The following is a 22260-nucleotide window of genomic DNA, read 5'->3' on the forward strand; positions in this document are numbered from 1 at the left end:
AGACTGATAGAATAATAGAATTTATTTTTTATAAATAGATTAACAACATAATCAACTAAGTCTAATTAAATTAGTTTAAAATAAGAGACCTTAATTAGTTTTAATGTTAGCTGAAGTCTTACTAATTAATTATTAAATATCTGATTTCTCAATAAATTTGAACGTGTCATCATTAAAAGTATAAAAAAATAAAGACATGAACAAAATAAGGCAAGAATACGAACCAGTGAAGGTACGACGTAGAGACGAAAATAATAAAGATGAAAATAAGCATGCATAATAATTTAAGAAGAATAATTAAGACGAAAATAAATTAAAACATAATAGTTTAACAGAGATAATAAATAAATAAATAAGTAAAAGGTTAAACCTTGAATAGCTTTTCTAGAAATTTTAAGCTCTACCAATACTTGTGATAGTGTAAATGAAATCTGATGCTCAATTTCTTTTTCAACTCCTTTCTGTTATGAATTCTGTCAGCTAGTGCTATATTATTTATACCAATGTTTTAATTGATGGAGAAAAATATCAATATCAAGCAAATGCACGTCGCCATAGTATAATCATATGTATGTTAATCTTTTCATGAAATGAAAAATTTTAATATACTTAGCTTCCAACATCGTAAAGCTAATAATAAACCTTATAGAAATAAGCTAAGCCTTATCCAATAATGAAATGAATTCTTAGTACTTTCAGAATCGAAAGGGTGGAATTGATTTTCATTGTCCTAATTTGATCTCTTTCTCACCAACCAAATTAGTGGTCAAAATTTATTATTTTATTCAAAATGAAACATTCTCGTTATAGTTGTCATCACTAATTTGTCAAGGTCCGGTTGGTGCACGAAATTGCAATAACACTTTTGCAATCCCGCACAACTAACCAGCAAGTGCACTGGGTCGTCCAAGTAATACCTTGCGTGAGCAAGGGTCGATCCCACGGAGATTGTCGGCTTGAAGCAAGCTATGGTTATCTTGTAAATCTTAGTCAGGAGATCAGAAATTATCAGGATTGATTGTAAAAAGCAAAAGAACATGAAATGGTTACTTGTTTTGCAGTAATGGAGAATAGGTTGGGGTTTTGGAGATGCTCCATCTTCTGAATCTCTGCTTTCTTACTATCTTCTTCATCAAACACGCAAGTCTCCTTCCATGGCAAGCTCATGTAGGGTTTCACCGTTGTCAATGGCTACCTCCCATCCTCGCAGTGAAAGCTAATGCACGCACTCTGTCACAGTACTGCCAATCACGGTTTGGTTCCCTCCCCTACCGGAATAGAATCCCTCTTTTGCGTCTGTCACTAACGCCCAGTAGGTTACAGGTTTGAAGCACGTCACAGTCATTCAATCATTGAATCCTACTCAGAATACCACAGACAAGGTTTAGACCTTCCGGATTCTCTTGAATGCTGCCATCAGGTCCTGCCTATACCACGAAGATTCCGATTAAAGAACCCAAGAGATAACTACTCAATCTAAGATAGAACAGAGGTGGTTGTCAGGCACGTGTTCATAGTTGAGAATGATGATGATTGTCACGGATCATCACATTCATCCGGATTAAGAACAAGTGTTATCTTAGAATCGAAGCAAGCATGATTGAATAAGAAACAGTAGTAATTGCATTAATCCATCAAAACACAGCAGAGCTCCTCACCCCCAACCATGGGGTTTAGAGGCTCATACTGTGGAAAGAAACGTGTACAAAATGTTATGGGGTCATAAGGTACGGATACAATGTCAAAAGATCCTATAAGTAGTAAACTAGTGTCCTAAGGTCTACAGAAATGAGTAAATGACAGAAAAATCCACTTCCGGGCCCACTCGGTGTGTGCTTGGGCTGAGCAATGAAGGAATTTCGTGTAGAGACCTTTTCTGGAGTTAAACGCCAGCTTTCATGCCAGTTTGGGCGTTTAACTCCAAATTTTATGCCAGTTCCGGCGTTTAACGCTGGAATTTCTGTAGGTGACTTTGAGCGCCGGTTTGGGCCATCAAATCTTGGGCAAAGTATGGACTATTATATATTGCTGGAAAGCCCAGGATGTCTACTTTCCAATGCCGTTGAGAGCGCGCCAATTGGGCTTCTGTAGCTCCAGAAAATCCACTTCGAGTGCAGGGAGGTCAGAATCCAACAGCATCTGCAGTCCTTTTCAGTCTCTGGATCAGATTTTTGCTCAGGACCCTCAATTTCAGTCAGAAAATACCTGAAATCACAGAAAAACACACAAACTCATAGTAAAGTCCAGAAAAGTGAATTTTAATTAAAAACTAATAAAAATATACTAAAAACTAACTAAAAGATACCAAAAACATACTAAAAACAATGCCAAAAAGTATATAAATTATCCGCTCATCACAACACCAAACTTAAATTGTTGCTTGTCCCCAAGCAACTGAAAATCAAAATAGGATAAAAAGAAGAGAACATACTATAGACTCCAAAATATCAAAGAAACATAGCTCCAATTAGATGAGCGGGACTAGTAGCTTTTTGCCTCCGAACAGTTTTGGCATCTCACTCTATCCTTTGAAGTTCAGAATGATTAGCATCTATAAGAACTCAGAACTCAGATAGTGTTATTGATTCTCTTAGTTAAATATGATGATTCTTGAACATAGCTAGTGTATGAGTCTTGGCTGTGGCCCAAAGCACTCTGTCTTCCAGTATTACCACCGGATACATACATGCCACAGACACATAATTGGGTGAACCTTCTTAGATTGTGACTCAGCTTTGCTAAAGTCCCCAATTAGAGGTGTCCAGGGTTCTTAAGCACACTCTTTTGCCTTGGATCACAATTTTATTCCTTTCTTTTTTTTTTCTTTTCTTTTTCTTTCTTTTTTTTTTTCGAATTTTTTTTTTACTGCTTTTCTTGCTTCAAGAATCAATTTGATGATTTTTCAGATCCTCAATAACAGTTCTCTTTCTCCTCATTCTTTCAAGAGCCAACAATTTTAACACTCTTAAAACAACAAATTCAAAAGACATATGCACTGTTCAAGCATTCATTCAGAAAACAAAAAGTATTGTCACCACATCAAACTAATTCAACTAGTTTCAGAGATAAATTTCGAAACCCTGTACTTCTTGTTCTTTTGTGATTAAAGCATTTTTCTTTTAAGAGAGGTGATGGATTCATAGGACATTCATAACTCTAAGGCATAAATTTTATTAATTATGAACTAAGAATAAGACTTAAATATAGATATAAGATGAGACTAAAAAAAATAGAAATAGAAAACAAAACAAGAAAAACGACAAAAATAGGCTCCTAATGATAGAGGTTTTCACAGAGTTAGGACTCAACAACCTTGATTTTGAGAAGTGGATGCTCCCTCAGCTTGAGAGGAGAGCTTTTGGCGTTTCATCTCTTGAATTTCACGCCCCTGCTTCTCTTGTTCCTTCAGCAATTTGCAGAGCATGCAGTTCTGATTCTGCTGTTCTTCCTTCAGTTGCTCCATAGTCTCTTGCAACTTGTTAATAGATGCTTCTAGGTTGGACCAGTAGTCAATTCTTGGGAATTCAGGGAGGAATTCTTGCGCCCTCCTCTTGATGGAGTTGTCTTGCACTTGTCCTTCCATTGACTTCTTAGTGATTGGGTGTTCAATGGGTATGAACTCATCCACTCCCATCTTCACCCCAGCCTCTTTACAGAGCAAGGAAATCAAGCTTGGATAAGCCAATTTGGCTTCAGTGGAATTCTTATTTGCAATTGTGTAGATCTCACAAGCAATCATATGATGGACCTCCACCTCTTTTCCAAGCATAATGCAATGAATCATCACTGCTCTCTTGATGGTGACCTCAGAACGGTTGCTAGTGGGCAATATGGAACGCCCAATAAAGTCTAGCCAACCTCTTGCAATTGGTTTGAGGTCTCCCCTCTTGAGTTGGTTTGGGACACCCTTAGAATTGGTTATCCACTTAGTTCCAGGGAGGCATATGTCCTCTAGAACTTGATCCAACCCCTTATCTACTCTCACCATCCTCCTATTAAAGGAATCAAGATTATCCTGCAGTTGAGGCAACTTGAAGATTTCTCTTATTTTGTCCAGATGAAAGTATATAACTTTCCCTCTGACCATGGTTCTGTAGGTATGGTAAGCGGTTCCAGTCATTCTCTGCTTATCTGTCAGCCACAGATTAGAGTAGAACTCCTGAACCATGTTCCTTCCAACCTTTGTCTCAGGATTGGTTAGAACTTCCCATCCTCTGTTTCGAATTTGCTCTTGGATCCCCGGATATTCATCTTCTTTCAGATCAAATTTAACTTCTGGGATCACTAACCTCAGACCCATTATTTTATGATAATGGTCTTCATGTTCTTTGGTTAAGAACTTCTCTTCATTCTAAAGATTCATTGGATTATTCTCTTTCTTGCCTCTTAAATTGGTTGGTTTTCCCTTAGGAGCCATGATATTGATGAATCTTGGCTTAGTGATCACGGAAAAGCACACCAAACTTAGAGGTTTGCTTGTCCTCAAGCAAAATAAAAGAGAGAAGAGAGGGGGAGGAAGAGGAAATTCGAATGGTGTGGTGGAATGAGGGAGCCAAACGTGTATTTATAAGGTGGGGAGGGGAGTTTTCGAAAAACAAGAGAGGGATTTGAAAAGATATGGAAAGAAATTGAGAAAAGGGTGAGTTTTTGAAGAAGATTTGGGATTAATTTGAAATAGATTTGAAGAATGGTTTTGATTTGTGAAGATTTGAAAGTGAATGATGAAGGATTGAAGTGCATTTATGTAGAAGAGTATGGTTAAAAAGAGGAAAGTTTGAAAAAAATTGAGTTGAAAACAAAAATGTGGTCCCCCCACCTTTCTGGCGTTAAACGCCCAGAATGGCACCCATTCTGGCGTTTAACGCCCATTTGCTACCCTTTTTGGGCGTTTAACGCCCAGCCAGGTGCCCTGGCTGGCGTTAAACGCCAGAAATCCTTTATCACTGGGCGTTTTTCCAAACGCCCAGGATGCTGCACACCTGGCGTTAAACGCCCAGAATGGTGCCCATTCTGGCGTTTAACGCCCAAAATGGCACCATTCCTGGCGTTAAACGCCCAGAATGGTACCCATTCTGGCGTTTAACGCCCAAAATGCCCCTTACTGGCGTTTTTTCGCCAGTAAGCTTTTTTCTTGCTTTTTGAGCTGAATCCTTCTGTAACTCTGTGAATTCCTTCATTTTTGATACTTGCCTTTGTAAGAATAATTCATACAACCTTCTAATGACTGGGTTGCCTCCCAGCAAGCGCTTCTTTACTGTCTTTAGCTGGACTTTCACTGAGAATCACTCAAGTCTCAGTTTTGAGCATTCCTGCTCAAAATTTCCTTCAAGATAGTGCTTGATTCTCTGTCCATTAACAATGAACTTCTTGTCAGAATCAATATCCTGAAGCTCAACATATCCATATGGTGATACTCCTGTAATCACATACGGACCCCTCCACCGGGATTTGAGTTTTCCTGGAAACAATTTGAGCCTGGAGTTGAAGAGCAGAACTTTTTGTCCTGACTCAAAGACTCTGGTTGACAATCTCTTGTCATGCCACTTCTTTGCCTTTTCCTTATAAATTTTTGCATTTTCAAAGGCATTGAGTCTGAACTCCTCTAGCTCATTTAGCTGGAGCAGTCTTTTCTCACCAGCTAACTGTGCATCCATGTTTAGGAATCTGGTTGCCCAGTAGGCTTTGTGTTCCAGTTCCACAGGCAAATGACAGGCCTTCCCATACACCAATTGGTATGGAGAGGTTCCTATAGGAGTCTTGAATGCTGTTCTGTATGCCCACAGAGCATCATCCAAGCTCTTTGCCCAATCCTTTCTTCGGGCTATCACAGTCCGTTCTAGGATTCTTTTTAGCTCTCTGTTAGAGACTTCAGCTTGCCCATTTGTCTGTGGATGATACGGAGTTGCCACTTTATGGCTGATTCCATATCTAACCATAGCAGAGTATAGCTGTTTATTGCAGAAATGAGTGCCCCCATCACTGATTAGCACTCTGGGGACGCCAAATCTGCTGAATATGTTCTTCTGGAGGAATTTCAGTACAGTCTTGGTATCATTAGTGGGTGTAGCAATTGCTTCTACCCACTTAGATACATAGTCTACTGCCACCAGAATGTAAGTGTTTGAGTATGATGGTGGGAATGGTCCCATGAAATCAATTCCCCATACATCAAACAATTCTATCTCTAATATTCCTTGTTGAGGCATGGCATATCCGTGAGGCAGGTTACCAGCTCTTTGGCAACTGTCACAGTTACGCACAAACTCTCGGGAATCTTTATAGAGAGTAGGCCAGTAGAAGCCGCACTGGAGAACTTTAGTGGCTGTTCGCTCACTTCCAAAATGTCCTCCATAATGTGATCCATGGCAGTGCCATAGGATCCTTCGTGCTTCCTCTCTGGGCACACACCTGCGGATCACTCCGTCAGCACATCTCTTAAAGAGATATGGTTCATCCCAAATGTAGTACTTGGCATCTGAAATTAGTTTCTTTCTCTGCACATAACTGTACTCTTTGGGTATGAACCTCACAGCTTTATAGTTTGCAATATCTGCAAACCATGGAGCTTCCTGAATGGCAAAGAGTTGCTCATCTGGGAAAGTCTCAGAGATCTCAGTAGAAGGGAGGGACGTCCCAGCTACTGGTTCTATCCGGGACAGATGATCAGCCACTTGGTTCTCTGTCCCTTTTCTGTCTCTTATTTCTATATCAAACTCTTGCAGAAGCAACACCCATCTTATAAGCCTGGGTTTTGAATCCTGCTTTGTGAGTAAGTATTTAAGAGCAGCATGGTCAGTGTACACAATCACCTTTGATCCCACTAAGTAGGATCTAAACTTGTCAATGGCATAGACCACTGCAAGTAATTCTTTTTCTGTGGTTGTGTAATTCTTCTGTGCATCATTTAGAACACGGCTAGCATAATAAATGACATGCAGAAGTTTGTTATGCCTCTGTCCCAACACTGCACCAATGGCATGATCACTGGCATCACACATTAATTCAAATGGTAATGCCCAATCTGGTGCAGAGATGACTGGTGCTGTGACCAGTTTAGCTTTCAGGGTCTCAAATGCCTGCAGACACTGTGTGTCAACACAAATGGTGTGTCAGCAGCTAACAGGTTACTCAGAGGTTTAGCAATTTTCGAAAAATCCTTGATAAACCTTCTATAGAATCCTGCATGCCCCAGAAAGCTTCTGATTGCCTTAACATTGGCAGGTGGTGGTAATTTTTCAATTACCTCTACCTTTGCCTTATCCACCTCTATTCCCCTGCTTGAAATTTTGTGCCCAAGGACAATTCCTTCAGTCACCATAAAGTGACATTTCTCCCAGTTTAAAACCAGGTTAGTCTCTTGGCATCTTTTCAGGACAAGTGATAGGTGGTTAAGACAGGAGCTGAATGAGTCTCCATATACTGAGAAGTCATCCATGAAGACTTCCAGAAATTTCTCTACCATATCTAGAAGATAGAGAGCATGCACCTCTGAAAGGTTGCAGGTGCATTGCACAGACCAAAAGGCTCCTCTATAGGCAAACACGCCAGAAGGGCAGGTGAATGCTGTTTTCTCTTGGTCCTGGGGATCTACTGCAATTTGGTTGTAGCCTGAATAGCCATCCAAAAAAGCAGTAGTAGTCATGACCAGCTAGTCTTTCTAGCATTTGGTCTATGAATGGTAAGGAAAATGATCCTTTCTGGTGGCTGTATTGAGCCTTCTGTAGTCAATACACATGCGCCACCCTGTGACTGTCCTTGTAGGAACCAGTTCATTTTTTTCATTATGAACCACTGTCATGCCTCCCTTTTTGGGAACAACTTGGACAGGGCTCACCCAGGGGCTATCAGAAATAGGATAAATAATCCCAGCCTCTAGTAATTTAGTGACCTCTTTCTGCACCACCTCCTTCAAGGCAGGATTTAGCCTCCTCTGTGGTTGAACCACTGGTTTGGCATTATCCTCCAACAGGATTTTGTGCATGCATCTAGCTGGGCTAATACCCTTGAGATCACTTATGGACCACCCAAGAGCTGTCTTGTGTGTCCTTAGCACTTTAATCAGTGCTTCCTCTTCTTGTGGATTTAAAGCTGAGCTTATAATCACTGGAAAAGTGTCACCCTCTCCCAGAAATGCATATTTCAGGGATGATGGTAGTGGTTTGAGTTCAGGCTTAGGAGGCTTATCCTCCTCCTGAGGAATTTTCGAAAATTCCTTTGCCTCCTCTGGCTCTTCCTGATCAGTTTGAGCATTTTTGAAGATGTCCTCAAGCTCTGATTCTAGGCTTTCAGCCATATTGATCTCTTCTACCAGAGAGTCAATAATGTCAGCGTCCATACAGTCCTCTGGTGTGTCTGGATGCTGCATAGCTTTTACAGCATTCAACTTGAACTTATCCTCATTGACTCTCAGGGTTACTTCCCCTTTTTGTACATCAATGAGAGTTCGTCCAGTTGCTAGGAAGGGTTTTCCTAGAATGAGAGTTGCACTCTTGTGCTCCTCTATTTCCAGCACCACAAAGTCAGTTGGAAAGGCAAATGGCCCAACCTTTACAATCATGTCCTCTATTATGTCTGATGGGTGTTTAATGGAGCCATCAGCAAGTTGGAGGCATATCCTGGTTGGTTTGACTTCTCCAATCAACCCAAGCTTTCTGATAGTGGATGCAGGTATTAGATTGATGCTTGCTCCAAGATCACATAAAGCTGTCTTGGTGCAAGTGCCTTCTAATGTGCATGGTATCAGAAAGCTTCCAGGATCTTGAAGCTTTTCTGGTAAGCTTTTCAGAATGACTGCACTGCATTCTTCAGTGAGAAACACTTTTTCAGTTTCTCTCCAATCCTTCTTATGACTTAAGATCTCTTTCATGAACTTAGCATAAGAAGGTATTTGCTCAAGTGCCTCTGCAAAAGGAATCTTTATTTCAAGAGTCCTTAAATAGTCTGCAAAGCGGGCAAATTGCTTATCCTGTTCCGCTTTGCGGAGTTTCTGAGGATAAGGCATCTTGGCTTGATATTCTTCAACCTTAGATGCTGCAGGTTTATTCCTTACAGAAGTGGTTGAAGAAGCCTTGTTAGAGGGATTACTGTCAGCACTCTCAGGTGTCTGATTCTCCCTTGGCGTTTGGACGCCAGGAATGGGTGGAAAATGGGCGTTTAACGCCAACTTTTCCCCCTTTCCTGGCATTTGAACGCCAGAACTGGGCAAGGAATGGGCGTTTAACGCCAGCTTTCCTTCCCTTTCTGGCGTTTGAACGCCAATATTCCTCTCTGGGCTCTCACTGTCCTCAGAGGGATTTTGAACAGTGGTTTGGTTGTCCTTTGTCAATTGTTCCTTGTTTGGCTTTTTGCTCTTTTGAGCAGTGTTATTCAAGGTCTTCCCACTCCTCAATTGAACTGCTTGACACTCCTCTGTTATCTATTTAGATATTTGCTGTTTTGCTTGATTCAACTGTAGTTCTATGCTTTTATTAGCAACTTTAGTTTCATGGAGCATCTCTTTAAATTCTGCTAACTGTTCTGTCATCAGGAGTAGTTGTTGATTAAGCTCCATTATCTGTTCTTGAGGATTAGAGTCAGTGACTACTGTCATGACTTCCTCTTCTGGAGAGAACTCATTGCTAGAGTACAAATATTGATTTCTAGCAACAGTGTCTATAAGCTCTTGAGCTTCTTCAATTGTCTTCCTCATGTGTATAGATCCACCAGCTGAGTGGTCTAAAGACATCTGAGCTTTCTCTGTAAGCCCATAGTAGAAAATGTCTAACTGTACCCACTCTGAAAACATTTCAGAGGGACATTTTCTTAGCATACCTCTATACCTCTCCCAGGCATTATAAAGGGATTCATTATCCTCTTGTTTAAAGCCTTGGATGTCCAGCCTTAGCTGTGTCATCCTTTTTGGAGGGTAAAAATGATTCAGGAATTTGTCTGATAACTGTTTCCATGTCTTTATGCTTGCTGTAGGATGGTTATTTAACCACCTTTTAGCTTGATCTTTTACAGCAAATGGAAACAGTAATAGTCTGTAGACATCCTGATCTACCTCTTTATCATGTACTGTGTCAGCAATTTGTAAGAACTGTGCCAGAAACTCAGTAGGTTCTTCCTGTGGAAGACCGGAATATTGACAATTTTGCTGCACTATGATAATGAGTTGAGGATTTAGCTCAAAGCTGCTTGCTTTGATGGGAGGTATACAGATGCTACTCCCATATGCAGCTGTAATGGGGTTAGCATAAGACCCCAGAGTCCTCTTGGACTGATTAATTCCACTTAAGTCCATAATGGACAAAAGGGAAATGAGAATAATTGCAAAGAGATAAATTTTGTTTATTTATTTTTATTTTTTTTTTGAAATAACCGAAAAAAAAGGGAATTAAAATAAAATAAAATAAAACAAAAGGAAAATAAAATAAAATTCGAAAATTAAAATTAAAATAAGATCAAAACAAATTGAGAACTGAATCAATTAGTAAAGAAAAAGATTTTGAAAACAGCAATTAAGAAGATATGATTGAAAAAATTTTTATGAAAAAGATTTGATTTTTAAAAAGAGGAAAGAGAAAAACACAAAAAGACACCAAACTTAAAATTTTAGAGAATCAAACACTAATTTTTTTCGAAAATTTTAAAGGAAAAACACAAAGAGGACACCAAACTTAGAACTTTTGTGAATCAAAAAGGGACTAAGAACAAGAAAAATTCGAAAATCAAAAGAAAAACAACAGCATGCAATTGACACCAAACTTAAAATATGAAACTAGACTCAACTAAAAGACTCCAAACCAACAAAAATAAAACAGTCCTAATCTAAGCAACAAGATAAGCCGTCAGTTGTCCAAACTCGAACAATCCCCGGCAACGGCGCCAAAAACTTGGTGCACGAAATTGCAATAACACTTTTGCAATCCCGCACAACTAACCAGCAAGTGCACTGGGTCGTCCAAGTAATACCTTGCGTGAGCAAGGGTCGATCCCACGGAGATTGTCGGCTTGAAGCAAGCTATGGTTATCTTGTAAATCTTAGTCAGGAGATCAGAAATTATCAGGATTGATTGTAAAAAGCAAAAGAACATGAAATGGTTACTTGTTTTGCAGTAATGGAGAATAAGTTGGGGTTTTGGAGATGCTCCATCTTCTGAATCTCTGCTTTCTTACTATCTTCTTCATCAAACACGCAAGTCTCCTTCCATGGCAAGCTCATGTAGGGTTTCACCGTTGTCAATGGCTACCTCCCATCCTCGCAGTGAAAGCTAATGCACGCACTCTGTCACAGTACTGCCAATCACCGGTTTGGTTCCCTCCCCTACCGGAATAGAATCCCTCTTTTGCGTCTGTCACTAACGCCCAGTAGGTTACAGGTTTGAAGCACGTCACAGTCATTCAATCATTGAATCCTACTCAGAATACCACAGACAAGGTTTAGACCTTCCGGATTCTCTTGATGCTGCCATCAGGTCCTGCCTATACCACGAAGATTCCGATTAAAGAACCCAAGAGATAACTACTCATCTAAGATAGAACAGAGGTGGTTGTCAGGCACGTGTTCATAGTTGAGAATGATGATGATTGTCACGGATCATCACATTCATCCGGATTAAGAACAAGTGTTATCTTAGAATCGAAGCAAGCATGATTGAATAAGAAACAGTAGTAATTGCATTAATCCATCAAAACACAGCAGAGCTCCTCACCCCCAACCATGGGGTTTAGAGGCTCATACTGTGGAAAGAAACGTGTACAAAATGTTATGGGGTCATAAGGTACGGATACAATGTCAAAAGATCCTATAAGTAGTAAACTAGTGTCCTAAGGTCTACAGAAATGAGTAAATGACAGAAAAATCCACTTCCGGGCCCACTCGGTGTGTGCTTGGGTTGAGCAATGAAGGAATTTCGTGTAGAGACCTTTTCTGGAGTTAAACGCCAGCTTTCATGCCAGTTTGGGCGTTTAACTCCAAATTTTTTGCCAGTTCCGGCGTTTAACGCTGGAATTTCTGTAGGTGACTTTGAGCGCCGGTTTGGGCCATCAAATCTTGGGCAAAGTATGGACTTTTATATATTGCTGGAAAGCCCAGGATGTCTACTTTCCAATGCCGTTGAGAGCGCGCCAATTGGGCTTCTGTAGCTCCAGAAAATCTACTTCGAGTGCAGGGAGGTCAGAATCCAACAGCATCTGCAGTCCTTTTCAGTCTCTGGATCAGATTTTTGCTCAGGACCCTCAATTTCAGTCAGAAAATACCTGAAATCACAGAAAAACACACAAACTCATAGTAAAGTCCAGAAAAGTGAATTTTAATTAAAAACTAATAAAAATATACTAAAAACTAACTAAAAGATACCAAAAACATACTAAAAACAATGCCAAAAAGTATATAAATTATCCGCTCATCACCGGTTCTGGGTGAAAATCACACAACTCCATTGGTAGGTCCATAAGGTTAATTAAATTCTATATGTATATTATTCATATACGTAATTTAGTCAATTAATTAATAATATCATTAACTTATAAAGAATACATAGTATCATGCAAAAACAAAAGCAAATTATTAGATGATAAGAATTGATATGATGCAAGTCATGAAAAATACAAAAAAAAACTAAAAAATAAATTAAAAAAAAAAGCAACAGCCAATCCCAAATCAAAGCCAAAAGCAAAACCAAATCAACAGAGTCAATGATGTAAAGAGGATGCATACCTTTGTCGGCAGCAGCAAGAAGGTTGGGAACTGGCAGAAGAAAGACCTTGACGAACAGAGGGAAACATTCTAAGAAGAGAATGAATAAAATAAAAAATACAAAAGAAATTTCTTCTTTCATGAGTCAACTTTTATCTTTTATACACTGCAACATCAAATTATCCATTCGAGATGCACAAAATTCAAGAAGAAATAAAAAGATTGAAAGGAACAGATACAAATGATACAAACAAGCAAATATATAATTTTAATTTAGCAGAATCAGTAATCATATAAACTTCGAACAAAAGTAAACAGTAAAGCTAATTTGAGAAAAAGAAAAGATACTAAACTAATATTTAAATAGTATTGTCTCATGTCTTATGAGAACCTTAACAACTGAAAATGTTGAGGTCTATGATATACAAGATGGGGAAATAATAGAATTCTTATGTGACTTCAGCTTAACACAACAACATACTTTGTACTTGCTTGGGATCAAAGCACTGCTGATTAATTCTGAAAGCCTTATTCACACGACTGTTTTCCCCTTCTAGTTACTGTATTCAACAGGTCATTAGACAAATATCAAAACACTATCAGTTATAGTATTTAGAATCAAAATAATCATCCATTCACATTAATGTCAATCTACAAAACCTAATCCAATGACCATATCAAAGCATGGTAGGATATTAAGTCTTCTTAAGATCATGAGAGAAAAGCACTTGTATTGTGACAGATAACCAGATAAAGGAACTGGATTAGTATTGTTTATGCAATAACTCGGGTATACAATGAACTGAAAAGAAAATTCTAGTTAGATACAATTAGTAGAATTTTAAAATATTACTATTTATATATCCATAACGCATTGGTGCTTAAAACCTACTACAGAAATGATAAAAGAGATGCACTACCATTATCCATAAGTAAGATCGGAAGAAGGAACTTAACCTCTACATTTTATTAAGATAAAGTAACTCACCTAATTAAACTTGAAGAGTTAAAGAGAGAAAAATTAACCTGAAAGTAGTAGCTAGCAATAGGCTTTTATATTATGTACTTTTCTGCTCTGCCGAAAGTCATAGTGTTGTGGACTGTTTGACAAAATAAGCTATCATCAGATATTGTGTAGCATATTTGTTAATGTCAACATAATAATTATCTTGACACTTTAATTAAGCTCAGTGTTCCTCTGCTATATATAGGAGTTTAATTACCTTGAGTGACTTTATTTGCAAGTTTTGTAACAGTAAAGCACAACAAATGTTCATCTTGTTATTCGTTTTTGGATAATCTTTGAATTCTAGATCTGTAGTTCACCTAATTGGAAATTGAAATTACTCCCTCAAATTGCTAAGCTCTTATATCTACGTTGCAATTATGATTGGGTTTGTTCTGTTGGTTTGAAATGGAAGAATATTAGATTCAATTTTATGAATATAAAAAGCGGTACCAGAAAGTTTGTTTGAGAGGGGTGGAAAATGGAATCTTGTGATTAGTGTTTATCTAGCTCAGCATAAAGTTCAAAACTTCTAATCTGATGTTCTATGAAATGTTACTTGTGGGTAGATATTCCGGGAAATGAATAGAACCTTTATCAGATTCGATTCCATTACTTGGAAGTCATATATATGAGACTAAATTTAAAGAGCTTTCACATCAATAGAGCACTTCTATCCACCAAAAAATTAAAATTTACAGACTACAGAGCATTATAGTGGTTTATTACGAAGGATCCGATCCCTTTCATCAGTTGAACTAATGTGGTTTCAAATTCATCCAGGCTTGGAGAATGAGCACGGAAAATTTTATTCTCACTAGTTTTACTAATGTTGAACTATTGTTAGTTTCTGTTACGTGGAAATGTGTGTCGCCTAAGTTGGTATCGGAAGCATGCTTACTCTTGAGGTTTATTTGTTACTGATCTATCTTTTGCTACAAAGATCAGATCACTATATGTAGTCATCTTCCAACATATAATTTAAACATAAATAGCCGATTAAACATTAATTAAGCAGTTGCTTTCTAATTTTACCTTATTGTTAATTAACAAAGGACAACTTTTAAAGAAAAGTTTTTATCTATGTATACAGTAGTGTTGACCTATATAAATAGATGAACAAAGCATATAAATTTTTTTGTTATATTAGTACTGATTATAATATTGATTGTACAGATGCGCTCCTAAAACTTATAAATATAAGAAGAAAAACAACGTACCTTAACTGTGGAAAGACAATCTTATGGAATGTTCAGCAACGGAAAAAACTCTCGAACAGAAAGGAAACTGAACTCACGTAACTGGTTTGAAATGGAGAGGTCTCTCACCTGCTTAGAATGAAGTGCAACTGATAGGAGAGTTTCAGATATATAGAAATTTTGGGGTGTATGGATAAAACAGAAAATGAGGATAAATAGGATAAGATCACAACAACATTTGACAATCAGATTTAATGTTAATCAATTCAAATAGTTTGTTAGATTATTTTCAAATCACTTTTAAATTTCTATTATGCAATGTACCTGTTCCTTTATTGTTGCACCAAATCTGTTATTAAGTTACCATATTAACTTAAACAAGTTAACTATTGTATCGTTAAAAAAGTAAAATGAACCACCTGCATAATCTAAATGGATTTAAACGGTTAGGATAACATAAAAATAGAGAATATTGGTATAATTTTAAAAGTTTGTTGAAATAATATGTTACAAAAATATGTGATTTTCAAATGTTATAAACGTGCTTATTCAATTAAATAAATTTCACTAATAAGCAATACAATTAGTTTACTCAATTTCAGCACAAATAATTTCTGAAGCCAAATTCACCTATCTGGTTCTTCTCTATTTGTGTTTCTCTGTAAATATTTTTATATATGCTACTTTGAACTGTTTCACATTAAATCGTTTTCCTTTCTCACGATGAAACTCGGTTTTTGTTTTTTAGTTTGTTGAAGTCCTTAATTTGCACAGTAAAAGCCAATTATATGGATCTTCAACCAGGTAAGTAACATTGTTTTTCTGCGTCTCATGTATGTTCTATTTGAAACCTTTTTTATACTTTTCCTAAACTTAGTCTAAATCAAAACAAACTCCCCTTCAAAAAATAGATCTTTAATCGAAAAAATTATATCACTAACAAAATTTGCTCACAATAGCATATAAAGATTAACAATATTCACAAAGTTTAATACAATTCATGATCAATACCTTAACCCAACAGCTCAAATAATATTATCAAAATAAATTAAGAGAACAAATAAAGCAAAATGTCAATATCAAAAATTCAATATCAGTAGAAATTATTCAATATCAGTAGAATTAACTCAATATGAACAGACTGAATTGAAATAAAAATTGAAAACATTAACATCTCAAAATTCAGTAGAATCATCAATAATACATCATATGCATGTTCAGAGTAAATTTGAAATTTCATAGGGATAGAGTCAGGGAAATATACTAAGACTTGAGACCTGAGAGGGTTGAAGGCTTGAAGCAGAGAAGAAGAGAATTGAAACTTGAGCTCTGAGACCTGCGATGGTTGAAGCAGAGACTAGAGACTTGAGCCGCGACAAAAGGTAACCGGTTCGACTGCGAGACGCCACGCGAAAAAGAGAAGCCACGACGGAGAATCAATGACGGTAGGACACGGTACGGAGCAAAGAAGTAGAAACGACGCCAGGATAAGGGGAGTTAGAGAAACGACGAGGAGGAGAGAAGCGGCGAGGACCCACGGCAAAGATCCGAGAGTCGGCGATGACCCACGGCGAGGAGCAGTGACCTGGCAATGACCCACGACGAGGAGCAGCGTAGCGGCGCGACCCACGGCGACAAAGCGAGCTCGGGAGTGTGGGGGCTACAAAACGGTGGGGGGTGCGGTGGCTGCGCTGGGCGATGGCTGTGGAAGGGGTTAAGAGGGGGCGGTGGCGGCTAGGTTTTGTTTCTTTCTCAAATCAATTTTCAGAATACAGGAAACATGAGTTGGGGCCGGGGAGGTGTGTGGGGCTTGCGAGTAGTCCTTTAGGTTTAGTGTTTATTTTTTTTAATTAATAAAAATCAAAACATTACCGTATTGGACCAAAATTAATGATACGTATAAAAATCAAAACATGCCGTAATTGCGTATAAAAATTAATGATACGTATAAAATTAATAAAATTAATAAAATCAATAAAAATCAAAATTAATGATACGTATAAAAATTAATGATACATATAAGATTAATAAAAATCAAAACATGCCCTTAAATAAGTAATAATTATAAATTATTGGTATTTTTTATACTATAAATCGCTATTATTATACTTATAATACGTATACATATATTAAAAGCATAATTGCGTATAACAGCCGTAATTTATGATAGCTATAGATATTTATATATTAATATCGGTATAAATATTTATAATATTATATTTATCACTGAACATAATATTATTCTTATCATAATTTACAATATATTTTTATTATATATATTCTAACTATTAAGGTTCTTATTAATGTAATTATAAATATTATATTAATTATAATTTATTACAATCATTACTTAGTGTGTGTTTGGATTTCAGTTTGCAAATGTGAGTTTGCATAATATTAGTTTCATAAAATTGATTTCGATAAAAAAGTAAGATTGGGTTAACATGATTATATTTGGCAATATTTGGGATCAACATTGAATATAGTAAAATAAATGTTGTTTAGTTTATACTAATCAAAATTATTTTTAGATGAAAAATTACTAAAAGAGACATCAATTAAAATATTTTTTTATATACATGCAAAAACAGAACCTCACAAAAATAATATAAAAAATATTTATTACATAAATAAATAAATATATTAAAAAAACTATGAAAGAGTGTACTAGAAATTTTATAATGTTAAACAAAAAAATATTTGAAAATTTTTCTAGTATTACCCATACTCGTTAAGTTAGAATTATTTTGGACTATAAATTTTCATTATTTATGACTCTATTGTTACTTATAATTAATTTTTTATTTATTTTGTCCTTTTTTATAGGATGATAGTTTATATTATACAAATTTTTTTATAATAAACGTAGTATATAATAATTACAATTACAAATTTTACTAAGTCAAATTAAAAAATAAATAAAGTAATATAAAACAAAGATAGAGTACATCAAAAAATAAAAAAAATTTCATACAGATATAAAATAATAAAAATTTCATAAAATTAACAGCATATATCAAATAAACAAAAAAAAGCAATAAAAACTAAATTAAATTCATGTGAATAAAATAAATAAAAAAATTCATAGGCAACATAACTACAATGTAATAAAAGATAGAACAAAAAGAATTCACATGAACAAAAAAAATAATAAAAATATCATAAAGCATATTAATAAAATATTTGAAAAATTATAGCACTTTTTCATCTTATTCCCATTACTAAACAATCATAACTATAACTATTATCTTAAATTTTGGTACAAAATGTAATTGTCATTTTTCACAATGTTTTTTATTTGCACATTACTTATACTGTCGTCGTTTTTTTTGTTTTCTCATGTTTTCTTACGTCACTATTAATTGTTTCGATATATTTTGATACTACACTAGATACTGATAAAACCTGGATTTCAAAATCACGGAGTAGTGTGGAATATAGGCAAGGACTGAACCATTTTTTAGACTTTTTGTTTGCGAATGGATCCTCCGATGGCATGATAAAGTGTCCATGTCCTAAATGCGGGTTTCAACTTATGCAAACAAGAGAGGATGCATACGACCATCTGTTGTTACGACCATTTCCCCCTGGATATACTATTTGGGTGCGTCATGGTGAGAAGCCGGTTGAAGAGAGGCCTGGATTGGGACGAGTAGATGATAATCTGATATCCCAAGTGAATCAAATGCACCAAATGGTCAACGAGACATTCAATTTCACGATCTAACATGGGAGTGAGGACATCACAACAATCGAACATGCAGAAGATGATGAAGACATGTTACCGAGCCTGTATGAAGGTCCAAGTCGCGCGGCGTGAGATTTTAACGATCTACTGTCAGATGGAGAACCCGGATGCTCAAAGTACTCCAAATTATCATTTTTAGTGAAACTTTATCATATCAAGTATATGTGTAGTGTGAGTGACAAGGCAATGACAATGATTCTTGACTTACTGCGGGACGCATTCGAACAAGCAAAACTTCCAAAGACAGTGTATGAAGCCAAGAAGACAATAAGAAAGCTGGGTATTGAATATGCCAAGATAGATGCTCGTCCAAATGATTGTATGCTGTACCGAGGTGATGATGCGAACCTGACTAGGTGCAAGAAATGTGGGTGTTCAAGATGGAAGCAGAAGACCAAAAAGGGCTCTATTCTTAGGCTCAACGTACCAGTAAAGAGAAATGGAAAACTTATAGCAGCCAAGACCCTTCGTTACTTTCCCCTCATACCACGAATGCAGCGGTTATTCATGTGCAGCAAGACATCGAGTGATATGTTATGGCATAAACAGGCGTCTAATAACGATGGTTTCCTTAGACATCCAAGGGACGCTGAAGCATGGAAAAAGTTTGATGCAAAGTATACTAATTTTTCGGCGGATCCGCGAAATGTTCGCCTAGCCTTGGCGAGCGATGGATTTAATCCCTTTGGGAATATGAGCACAAAGTACTCCATCTGGCCTGTGATTCTTATTCCGTATAATCTACCACCCTGGATTTGCATGAAGCAGACATCTTTCATTCTATCCACGCTTATTCCTGGGCCAAAAATTCCAGGTAACAACATAGATGTTTATTTGCAGCCTTTGATTGATGAGTTGAAGCAATTATGGGATGGCGTTGAAACCTATGATGCCAAAGAGGGAAACACTTTCAAGATGTATGCAGCACTAATGTGGACTATCAGCGACTTTCCAGGATTGGGAAACCTATTCGGCTGGAATACGCACAGTGGGTTAGCTTGTCCAACGTGTAACTTGGATGCTAAGCCACATCGGCTGAAAGACAGTCAAAAATGGTGTTTCATGGGCCATCGACGCTTTTTAAATCAGGGACACAAATACAGACTAGACCGGAATAGATTTGACGGGCAGGTCGAATGTAGAGATCCGCCAAAGATTATCCGAAACAGATGTATTGAGGCAGCAGTCTAATGTGCACTTTTCATTTGGGAAGAGTTCAAGTGTGACATCTAAAAAAAGACGCAATGGCCAGGATACGGATGAAGATGATTCACATTGGAAGAAGAAGAGTGTTTTCTTTGACCTCCTGTACTGGAAGGATCAGATGTTGCGTCATAACCTCGATGTGATGCATATAGAGAAAAACGTGTGTGACAATGTGGTCTTCACTATCTTAAACGATAGTAGCAAATCAATGGACAATCTTAAAGCTCGCAGAGATTTACAATGCATGGGTATAAGGCCTGAATTATGGCCGGAGGAAGGTGGTAAATATCCTTCTGCAATATTTGCGATGTCGAATTCACAGAGGGATATTTTCCTGAAGACTTTGTAGAATGTGATATTTCCAGATAGTTACTCTAGCAACGTTGCTTGTTGTGTTGATTTGCGACAGCGCAAGTTATATGGGTTGAAAAGTCATGACTGTCATATTCTGATGGAACAATTACTCCCAATTTTGGTGACGTTCTCACTTCCGAGTCCGGTGTCCAATGTGATTGCAAATTTGTCGTCATTTTTCCGAGAACTTTGTGGGAAAGCCATAAATCTTATGCAGCTTGCTGAGCTTCAGAATCATGTTGTGCAAATCTTGTGTCAGATGGAAATAATTTTTCCTCCATCCTTCTTCACCATCATGGTTCACCTCACCATGCATCTCGTTGATGAGGTTACTCTTGGTGGACTCGTACATTATAGGTGGATGTATCCAATAGAAAGGTTAGCTTACTGATAAACCCCTTTAGTACATTCAAATCAATTAATTGTGTATATACTGAGCATTTTATTGTATTTATATAAAAGGTATTTAGGACGTCTGAAGCAATATGTTCGTAATAGAGCATAACCGGAAGGCTCAATTGTAGAAGGCTATTTATCTGAGGAAATCCTGACTTTCTGTTCTAGGTATTTGGATAATATTGAGACTAGAATCAACCGACCAGGGCGAGTTGACGATGGGCCTGTTGACGTTCCTCACAATTCAGGGGAGAGTATCTTCCCAGCTATTGGCAAGGCATTAGGGGCAGTTTCGCATTTTGAACTCACTCCAATGGAAAAACATCAAGCTCATCGTCATGTGCTAGTCAACTGCGATGCCGTGGTTCCGTTCCTTGAGTAAGATTCTAAAACACCAATGTAACTCTTTTACCCTAGTTTCTAGTTGGACTAATTTTCTTCTCTACAATAAAGTACATTTATGGAAAAGACAAAGTGAAGCATGCGTCATCAGACAAGGTCCGCAGCTAAGATTGATATTGTCGTCCATGCAGAATTTCCTCGGTGGTTCAATGCTCAGGTTGACAGAATACTAACCTGACCAATGTTGTTTTAGCCTATAATTAGTACTATATTAAAACCGACTTTAATATAAAGCATGAATGTTATGTGGTTCCAGGTTCTTCTGGAAAGTACTATTCAATCGAAAGAGCTGAAGTTGCTTGCGTGCGGTCCCATGATTTATGCCAGACGTTTTGGGGCTTATAATGTTAACGGGTACAAGTTTCGAACTGTCATAAAGGAAAATGGGATAAAAACACAAAATAGTTGAGTATATGTATCATCTAATACGAGAAGTTATGCAAGCATGCGTGATAATAGAGTGGCTGTTGGTAGTGTTCCGTATTATGGAAAAATTGTAGACATAATTGAATTGAATTACAGCTGTTCCTTCATAGTGGTATTGTTCAAATGTGTTTGGGCTGGTACCACTACCAGTAGAGGCATCAAACAAGACCATTTGGGGCTTACCAGCGTTAATTTCTCTCGTCCAATACACACTGGTAATCGTGAAGAAGATGACCGTACATATTGGCATAAGAAGCTCAACTTGTATACTATGTGGATGATGAAGTAGCTAAAGAATGGAGTGTTGTGGTTCATGTAAAACCAAGGGATTTGTATTACATGGGAGAAGAGAATGAAGAAGCTGAAGTTGGTTTTTCTCCACAGCCAGGGTTGAACATGTCAGCAGAAGGTGACATTAGAGATTTACTGTTGACAATGGAGGAAGATATAGAAGACCTCATAGAAAATGCCTCAGAGAATTTCGATGATGTCGCGTAATGTTTTGTATGAAGCATTTTAATGTGATTTAAAATGATCTTTTTGTCATTAACTAAGTTAAATAGACTCAGCGTTGTACGTTATTTTCTTTGGTTACTTTACACTTGTGTAGTTTTTTTTTTGCAGTTAAATATTTATGTTATTGTGAATCCTCATGAGTAAAAGCCGACTTTTTGGTTCTTTCATCGATTTTAATATGGAAATGTTAGTTTACGTTAAATCTTTATTCCTTCTACAGTTGTTGTTTTTCTTAGGGTTGCATTTTTTATAATCTTGCTATGTATTACGTAATATAATTTCACTAGTATTACGTTTTGAAAACAATAGTAAACATAACATGACTGTG

The 22260-nt window shown here is 37.0% G+C and overlaps 1 protein-coding gene across 1 annotated transcript; it reads left to right on the plus strand.

Annotated features, from left to right (window-relative positions):
* The first annotated feature begins 18794 nt into the window (after positions 1-18794).
* Positions 18795-20970, plus strand: LOC130983294 (uncharacterized). The gene is made up of 4 exons (XM_057907515.1): positions 18795-19624; positions 19764-20119; positions 20204-20570; positions 20757-20970. The coding sequence occupies exons 1-4, from the start codon at positions 18795-18797 to the stop codon at positions 20968-20970; spliced, it is 1767 nt and encodes a 588-aa protein (XP_057763498.1).
* Positions 20971-22260: the final 1290 nt, after the last annotated feature.

This window comes from Arachis stenosperma, chromosome 1 (genome assembly GCF_014773155.1).
Source record: "Arachis stenosperma cultivar V10309 chromosome 1, arast.V10309.gnm1.PFL2, whole genome shotgun sequence".
NCBI lineage: Eukaryota > Viridiplantae > Streptophyta > Magnoliopsida > Fabales > Fabaceae > Arachis > Arachis stenosperma.